The 9,504-nt window shown below is 45.4% G+C and overlaps 1 protein-coding gene across 1 annotated transcript; it reads right to left on the reverse strand.

The window, feature by feature from the left end:
• Positions 1-3,056: 3,056 nt before the first annotated feature.
• Positions 3,057-5,234, reverse strand: LOC144145510 (uncharacterized). The gene is made up of 2 exons (XM_077677162.1): positions 5,223-5,234; positions 3,057-3,512 (listed from the first exon to the last, which is right to left on the reverse strand). Exons 1-2 carry the CDS (start codon positions 5,232-5,234, stop codon positions 3,057-3,059), a joined length of 468 nt encoding a protein of 155 aa, XP_077533288.1.
• Positions 5,235-9,504: the final 4,270 nt, after the last annotated feature.

A 9,504-nucleotide genomic window follows, 5' to 3' on the forward strand; every position in this document is an offset into this window, starting at 1 on the left:
CGGGTACTGCTGTCATTTCTGTTTGTTGTCAGTTTCTTATTTTTTCGTTCTCTTTTTTCGCACTTGTTTGACTGTTTTCAGAAATATGTGCCAATTTACCATGCGGATTGATGCATTTGTTATGTAATTAATCCCTGCCCACCTGCTTGGTGTTCGGACTGCAGTATGTCTCAAATAAAATAAATAAATAAAGCGAGTTTTTAGAGGTTTTCCTTGTATAATTAATGCCTGTTGGTCCGTCCTCGTCCGGTGTCCCCTTATTCCGGTCATTGAGCTACTTATGCCCCGGGCCTCAGCCATGATTGATTAAGAGATCAGCCAAGATCAGAACTGCTCCACACCAACACATCGTACGCACAATGGTTGGGGTTTGGCGAACAGTGAATAAAGGCTCATCGCATCATGCCATCAATTCACGCTCATTTCCAATTTGTTCTCTCGCTTCCTTCTTTGTCTGTGACCTTGCTTACTAGGAGTGTTAAATTTTGCAACTCAAGGCAAATATTCGTGTCATTTTTATTATATCAGTGTAATGAACTCCACTATCAAACTGCCACGACAAAACAAAAATACACGCAATCGGTAAAAGGCTGCAGAGTCTCCATAATGCACTCGAGAGATGTTTGTACGTTGTGTTTGCGGTTGTTCCATCTGGCGCTAGATTTGTGCCCGTAGGAAACAGGGTTCATTCCATAAAACGTGGTTATGCTAGGCCTTAGGCATTGATATTACGAATTGTTGGAGGCAAACTCTAATTAGATTTAAGCACCTACGAGATAATAAAGAGAAGTGACATATTATTTGCTTCAGTATATTTTGACGATGACGTCCAGCAATTTTTGCAGCCAGCCATGGGCAGAAGCATTTCGAAATTCAAATTTAATTACTCCGGGCGCGAATGATACTACATTACCCCCACCAGCGAAATCGCTATCAGCGCGACGACGAATTTCACCGCTCGGAGCCGCCCGGTCCGTAGCGATGTCGTGTGGCCCTTTCCAATACCGCAAACGGACTCCTGCGTTGCTTTTGGCCGGGGTATGGATTCTCCAGACACTGCCTCTGTACGGCGTCGTCACATTAGCAAAGTGGCAAAAAATCGTAAGGTTCTAAACAGCAATGGAAAGCCAACACCATAACCGAATTTAAATGAAATATTTCTTAAACAGAAATTAAAAACAAATAGCGTGTTATTACACGTCTTTGCAAATCAGTTTTGGAATTTCCCGCGGTCCTGCCTCCGCTTTCAAGCACAGGCCGTTCAATGCGGACCCCGTCCGATCCTAGCAGACTATGCTAAAAACGCGCTACGTCACGGGTTTTCGATTGACGGCACCACCTACAGTTTTGCGGACACTTCAGTGTGAGGTAATAATTTACGACATGGCTCAGAAAGGCTGTCTGTATTCCCAACGAGCGAAACTGAAACTGGCTCAAATGAATGCGTTCCTGTTGTTTCTATGGTGGGTGCGGGCATCTGGTGGCTCCTCGCAGCTGCACTAGTCTCCGTAGATACGAAATTCATGTCTGTTTAAGTGGCTCTTCAAAAGAGTTTCTCGATATTTATGCCTTTTATATCGAAGGTCATTTCAAATATTCATCATTACTTAAACCGTGGAAGTCTAATATTCATGACAACGCCTAACAATGAGAAAATAGGGGGTCTTACACCTAACCGGCATGCTTTAGGATCTGTGCTATACAACGGAGGGGTATAAAGAGTGGCTTTAACTGGGACAACATATGTGGTAACTTCTCCGCGCAACAATTATGTGTTGGTCTCCATAGGAATATGTGGGAACCATAGCGCTATTAGGATAACTCAAGCCGCTTTAAAATTTCAGTGAATTTATTCCACATTCTCATGCTAAGTATAGCACTTGGAGAGCGTTAGAGTACGTATATGGAGATATCTTCTCGGTACTTTAATTCGTAGTTTATTTTAGTTTTCTTCTCTCAATCCTTGCTGATGAGAATATTGAACTTTTCTGCGACCCACTTCATCAAAAAGGTGGGTGGTCATTAGGTGGGTACTGAAGGTAAAAAAGACATGTTTTTTTCTCTTTGGTTTTATAAGACACCTTGCATTCACCCATTGCTTCTTTTATCCATTACACGCCTGACGACTTACAAAAACCGTGGCATTTCCTTATTCTTTTGCTGAAAGAAACGGCATCACGTAACGCGCAAAGTGCATAAAATTTATAATCTTTGTGTAGGGCTAGCGTGCAGATTGCGGAGTGCAGCCTTCTATTAGCCATCGTGTCAACATCGAGAATTAGAAGGTGACACTCAAATATGCTTTTACTTGTGGCCTGCCACTTGGACGTGTGCAAATAGAAATATTACCGTCTGATCAGTGCTTTCTCGGAATCCGCGCTAAAATGCATCGCGTAATAAGGAACAGTAATAACCAGAGCCCATTATAAAGGTGCGTGTTATTACGTCTACAAAGCGCTCTTTTCTTCGAGACAAGAAACAAAAGGCGAGTGAATGACAATACTTTATTTCACATGTCATTCGGATGCCACTTGCAGCCATACGAACGCACTCATCAATCTGAAAATCCCAAGCGGTACAGCGCGATGCCACTGGGAAGCATCGTGTAGATGAAGTAATTGCTTGGGGATACCAGCATTAAGTTGCCGGTCGCAAACCCCGTTCCCTCTACTCAATCAGAAAAATACCTGCCGGAGCATTGTCGTGACTGCCAAAATTCAGCACAGCGTCTATGCAACTGCTCAAGTAAGTTTCCTGCTCGGACCCTGCCAAAGAACACTTGTTCTCTGCTAATTTTGTCATCATATTCCTTCCTGATATCTCTCGGCACTTAGTAGATGCGAAGACTGAAACACAATGATTTTTTGCATGAGCCGCTTAGGAAGATGGGGCCAGTGTCGCCAGAACTCCGGTAGTTCACGCACAGAGCGGCGGATTTTACGTCGAGAAAGAGGGTTCCTTCTAACACGATCAAGTTCACGCCATGCATTACCCTGTATTCGCGTTCATACCCGCGTTCAAAATAGGAAAGACAAGTGAAACGAAATAATTTCTAATCAGCCCTTGTAGCCATAGCCGCCGTATCCGTATCCGCCATAGCCACCGCCGTATCCACCATAGCCTCCGCCGTATCCATAGCCACCTCCGTAGCCGTATCCGCCGTACCCTCCTCCAAGGCCTGAGTGGGCGACAATTGCTCCACCGCCATGGATCTTGTTCACTTGGTGTAGAGTCCGAACATAGAAGGCAGGTCCAGCCACGACCTTGGCAAAGCCCGGTCCACCGCGTAGAAGCGCCACACTGCTCCCGACGCCTACGCCGCCAACGCCGACTCCTCCACCGTAGCCACCATAGCCGCCTCCGTAACCACCTCCGTATCCGCCTCCGTATCCGCCACCATAGCCGACGCCGTAGCCGCCGCCGTAGCCGCCGCCGTAGCCGCCTCCATAACCTCCGAGGAGACCGCCAGCGGTAGTTGTAGCAACAGTTGCACAGATAACCAGGGCAATGCTCTGAAAAAGATAAAAATATCAACAGGGCATTGTGATAAACGTTTACATCACGCACACGAGCTATAACCATGGGACCTGCGGCTGGGCTATATCATTTACCCAAGGTGCAGTGTGTGTCCAGGAAGATAACTAAAAGTAATAATGGCACGGCCCATTTCAAAGTCCTGCTAGGCGGCTGACCTAGAACGCGGGTGTAGCTTGTGACACATGGTTAAGGCCATCCTCCTGTCGCCACATATATTCCTGCGATACCTCAGGCTCAAGTACAACGTTTGTGCTCAGACCACTATTCCAAGACTAATGAACGTAGGAGTCTGTCTTTCGTCCAAGCAGCTTCCGCTTTCCACAGCAAGATAAAGTCAGTGCTTCGGAATTGATTCATTCTAGCCTGTGGAAGAAAGAGATTTTCTTAGCTGCGTCACTTAGTATATTCACTGGTTACAACACCACCGCAACAGTCTGAACTATTTGTGTTTAGTTAGCAGAAGAACTTTTCAATGTGCATGGCGTAAGAGTATTTCGCGGTGAGCGGCTGAGTCCCTGTTTAAAAAAAACTTGGTTAGTTTCCGTTTGACGTAATCAGCGATGCCCTAAAATTATAACGAAAGGTATTAGGGACCTTCTTACAAGCGAAGGCACACCTCACTGATATGGGGAGCGGATGACAACCCAGTGCTCGTATTGAAATAGAGCTACTGTTTTCGTTCTACACTGTCTTTTTTATGAAGAGTGGGATATACATGCCCCTGCTTAAGACACGCAGCGGTGTCTCATTCTGTGCGGCTGCATGCTGCACCGTATAACAACTAACTTGGCTACATCTTGCGAAGCATGCTAAGCGATATGGCTCGACTAACCTCGCTTATACCATTAAATGCATTCTCTCTCTCTCTCTCTTGTCTTGTTAAGTAATGTGGGGCACATAATGATTTTACTCCCCCAACCACACGAGTTCTGTCAGCAGGAGGATATCGCAACGTTTCCGTTTTTGTATACGTGCGCTCTGGAAATAAAATATCCCCCTACCCACCATTCTCAATCCGGGAGAGCGCTACCAAAATGGAGGTAAAATAGCAAGACTAAAGAATTGTGCACCTGATCTCCCAACAACCATTCAAGGAAAACACAAAAAATACTCTATTTCACATCACTTGAAGACTATAGCTTTCACTGATGATTCTAACCAGAGCAAGTGAGCACGCGAAGCTTGAAATTGCCATTAACTGAGAATTTATCGCGATGTCGAGTGGTCTCAGGCACGTTAGCATTTTTCTTGGAGTAACACTCGATCTTTGTGCGTTATGTTGACGTATAGACTCCCTCACTGGTCATCGGTCGACCGTCCGAATGCGTGCGGAACATGCGGGTACGTGATGTTGACGTGGGGCAATTTTGAGATAATAGAAATCATGGCATGACCATGTTTTTGACTAGAGCTTTTTTTTGTGGTGACAAGGCGTTATTGTGTATACATTTACAAAACGCCATAAATATGTGCAGGTCCCTCAAAAACCCCGAATCAAGTGAATTCTAATCAAGCTGCACCTGCCCATCCATATCCTAAGCTGCAAATATGAACCAGCAACAGCCCGGTATATAACGCAAGCAGTTTCGTCCAACACGTACAAGCGTAACGTCTAAAGGTAAATCATAGTCCCCATATAAGCAGCTTCAAGCCCCCCTGATGTCACAAAGACCATGCAGCCTCACCAGAGCGTTCATTTTGCGCTGTAGGTTCAAAGATGTCTCGTCGGAAACAGGTAGCTGTCTACTCTTCCGACTGGGTTTTTATATGGAGCGGGCCTTCTTCGCCCGGCTTCAAACGCGAGGGGGCAGGAGCTGATCCGCCTGAAGATCAGGCACGTGCACAGCGCCCTGCAGCGACCTCAGCCATCGTCGGTGATACCGAAAGCGCCCTGGAGGAAACGCGACACAGGACTGATTCAACCGTTCCCTCCACCTTGCCCAGTCGAACGAGTACGTCAGCGCCTAGCTGTATACCAACACCGTCTACGGATAGGAGGTCCGGTAATCACTCCTTACCATTATTTCTGTTAGCAATTTCCTGCCCATTGTGTGTTTTGAAATCAAGCATACTAAACACCTGCTGGCTGTGGCCACGGAAGGTCCCGGTTTCTGCCCGGTCAGTGGAACGGTTCTGCAGGCTTCCTAAAATAAAAGGGATGGCTTGGCGTGATTCTTCCGCAGAGGAAGAAAGCGTACGTTTAGAAATGCGAGGCAGAAGTGCGGCAGGCTCATCGATAACGTAACTAGCTCCTTTGCAAACATATGGAAGGGGTAGCACCGGACGAGTGGGAATATGGTCTAAAATAGACGAGGTAGAAAGAATATCGCGTAAGGAAACTATCATCACGACGACCTATGGAAGTAGTCTTGTTGCAAAGAAAAACCTGCTCGAGTATCGCCTGTCCTGAACTTGCCAATATTAAAAAGATGGCAATATCAGCTGACATGCGCGCGTAATATCCCTGCTTGCCCACTATTTGTTTTTGCTGCAGTTTTTTTTTGTAGTGCATCACCAGCACCTTTTGCAATGAAGGAAGAAACAGACGTAATATTTGTTTTCTGAAGTGTTGCGCAACGAAGGGTGGCGTTAATAGGATTTTAAATGTTCATTTCCCCTAAGTCTTGGATGGATGTTGGGTGGAGTGTGTAAGGGAAGTGATGGAGGATAGCGGGTAGTGTAGGGGACTGCTGTGGCGCAGGAACAATGTAATTCGGTTCGTTGGAATGGAGAACGAAAACAACAAAGCACGAAAGTTTTCTTCGACTCTTGTTGCGTGCGGCCAGCAATGTCCATCTGTTCCCGGTACAGCTGAAACGTTAATAACGCCAGAGAAAGTGCACTTCAGGGCATGATTCCAGGGCATGAGGCATGCCCAGAGGATGGGCCTACCCGCATGTGATGAAGTTTCTTTGATTGGGTTCGTTAGGGCATAATTTCAAGGTTGAGAACGCAGTCTACAGTAAACCTGCCTGATGGAGGGAACGAAGGAGAAAGTGAGGGAGTGAGTGAGGAAGGAAAGAAGGAAGGGAGGGAGCAAGGAAGGAAGGAAGGAAGGAAAGAAGGAAGGAAGGAAGGATGGAAGGAAGGAAGGAAGAAGGAAAAAAAGGAAGAAAGTAAGGAAGAAAGAAAGATAGAAAGAAAGAAAGAAAGAAAGAAAGAAAGAAAAAAAAAAAGAAAGAAAGAAAGGCAGGAAGGAAGAAAGAAGGAAAGATGTAGAGAAAGAAAGAAAAAAAGGAAAGATGTACAGAAAGAAAGAAAGAAAGAAAGAAAGAAAGAGAAGGATGAATAAAGGTAAGAAAGGAGGAAGAGAGGAAGCAAGCCAGGAAGGCAGGACGGAAAGAAAGAAAGAAGCAGGAAAGGAGGAAATGAGAAAAGAAGGAATTCAGGAAATGAACCTGGAGTGGAGGAACAAATGACTACATTTCGATGCTGAGACGTTATTGCAAGCCTCAAGCAAGCAGTGGTATTAGCTGGGGTGGCCTTGGGCTCGCGGTTGCTTGGGGGGCATGAAGTCGAAGAGCTGCCAGCTGTTTTCTCTCTTTCCGATACGCCCGTAGAACAGATTCTCGACCAGTCCCGCCCAAACAGGCTCTAGTAGAAGGCGAGAAGGGCTAGAATAGAAATAACGGCGAGGAAATGCTACTAATACTGGACAAGAGCAGAAACCACAGGAAGCCATTTCTTCTGTTAAAGTGAGCAAACGGGACCGCTTTGACGATTGGACTCCAAAGCATGGTTGGTAATACGTGGAGGTGGCGTAATCAAAACACACACCGTGTTGAGGGCGTCTAAAGCCGTAGTAATGCGCGCGCAAAGGGCCGAGGCTAGTACTAGAAAGTAAGAGTGAATAGGTGCTCGTTGATTTATTTTAGGCACGGAGCACCTTAGGACCTCACAATGTCCGTCCGCGTTCGTGCGAATAGCATTTTTCATGGCAAAAAATCACACCGGCACCGGCACTGGCAGGATTCCTGCCTGTATATAGTAGACCAGTTAGAGTTAGTGTCAGGCATCTTACCTGCTCAGCTACGACCGTGAGTTATTACCCGCGGGTCAAACGGCTTACTCCCTCAACTGAAATGGTGCGAAGTACATTACGACTTCCCAATGTCCGTCCGCGTCGATCCGTGTGCACACCACCCCACTTGCGGCCCGACCGTCATTCGATTTGAGCCGTGAGTCTCATTTAGGAAATATAGATGGTGCAACTTATGGCTCAAATCGATTGACGGTCGGGGAGCAAATCGGAAGTCACTCGGGGCGCAACTTGGATGTCATTTCAAGTCCCCGTACTCCGCCCCCTCGTCATCATGCATTGAGTGGAGATGCTGGCTTTTGTATTTCGTCTAGGACAATTCGGCGGGTTTAGAAGTGTTTTTTTGCTGTCAGACGTCGATGAATACGCCGCTAACGTTCCCTGAAGGTCATTTGGTGGATCTCCTAATAGTGGGCTGGTTTAAACCAGTTTTCGGCGTTAGGAAGGCAGTAATTGAATGTGGTTGTAGTCTGTTTTTATGGCCCCTTCTGCAAGCGTATTCGCTCTATCTGGTCCCGCTAGGTATTCGGCGTCGACCTGTTTTTAATCAGATAGCCAGTAATCAGTTCATGGGTGTTTCTAGCAGAAGGGTTGTCATACGGCCTTGCACAATTGGAAAACGACGACGGATCATCATAACCATACCATCTAAATGTTTATGCACTGTTTGCAAAAGGTATACAAAATAAATCCTTTAAAATCTTTTAACGCCTTTACAACAGTAAGAGCAACTGTAATTAATTTTGCCTACTAAAAAAAAATTCCCGGTTTTCATGGACGTCAGCTGCAGTCACAGCACAGAAACACACGTTTTTCAAAACTGACTTGATGGTTCAAACTGCCTTAACTACCCTATGCTGAAACATTTGCACTACTTATGCAAGCGACTTCGCTGGCTCACATACGAGGTTTTTTACCTTACGGCTTTCGTTCAGCAATTTTGATCGTATTTTCGATGCGTTTAAGCAGAACATGCCAAGTGGAATGGTTAATGAGCTCTGAGACTAGCCGTCCCTGCTCTTTTGGGAGAAACAATAATGTCAAGGGACCTAGCTTTTCTTTTTGATTAAAAGTAAATACTGGATAGATGCACAGGAGGCAAGTTTCTAATGCGGTCATGCCCATTTTTGTATCGCCTGACCTTAAAGAAGCATATTTTAACGACTGAAGATTCACATTTGGCTCCGACGTTATGCTACTATATTCAAAGTATTTGCATATCTGGATTGTTTATTTTGATTGCTCACATTTCCTGCTAATATTACTTCAGAAACGCTTCCGCCAGCAGATAAAGAACCCGAACAGTAAAAACATGTTGAAAGTTTTGGCAACCGTCTGCCCAAAGTTAATTCAAGTGTATAGGCTGCACGCGACTAAAAATTTCTTTTGCAATCCTATTCTCCTTGCATTATCGGAAATATTGCGAGGGTTATACAAGGTTGAAATAGATAAACAGTGGTGCACAATATAGCAAAAACACTTCTAATATTTTGTTCATACCGAGAAAAATCTCAGGAGTCGCATGAAGGTGTCGCAGAAAACTCGTTAACAAAACATTTCTTTGCAGGAAGAACTTACACATACAAACCCAAAAATGACAATAGATGGAGTAATTCTTGGTGCTAGGCGGCAAGAAAAGACAATAAAACAATATTTGCACGTGCACAGAACTAACAACGCGGGACAGCCGGGAAAATGAACCTGGCTATTTGACAACCTGTAAACGCTTGGCTGGCACAATGACTGATGTTCGCGATGTGAAACCTTCCAACTAATGTATCAGTTTATCCCTGTACTAAAAAAAATTGGCTGCGTATCTGCTCCTTTTGTTGCAAATTTCGACAAAAGATGATATTCTTTGCCGACATTTGCCATGTAAATGCCTCCCTTCGCTTTCCTGCTCACCTCTCATGCTGTTCCTGTTTTGC

This window comes from Haemaphysalis longicornis, unplaced genomic scaffold, assembly GCF_048455015.1.
Source record: "Haemaphysalis longicornis isolate Haplotype H1 unplaced genomic scaffold, Haemaphysalis longicornis Haplotype H1 scaffold_7, whole genome shotgun sequence".
Taxonomy (NCBI): domain Eukaryota; kingdom Metazoa; phylum Arthropoda; class Arachnida; order Ixodida; family Ixodidae; genus Haemaphysalis; species Haemaphysalis longicornis.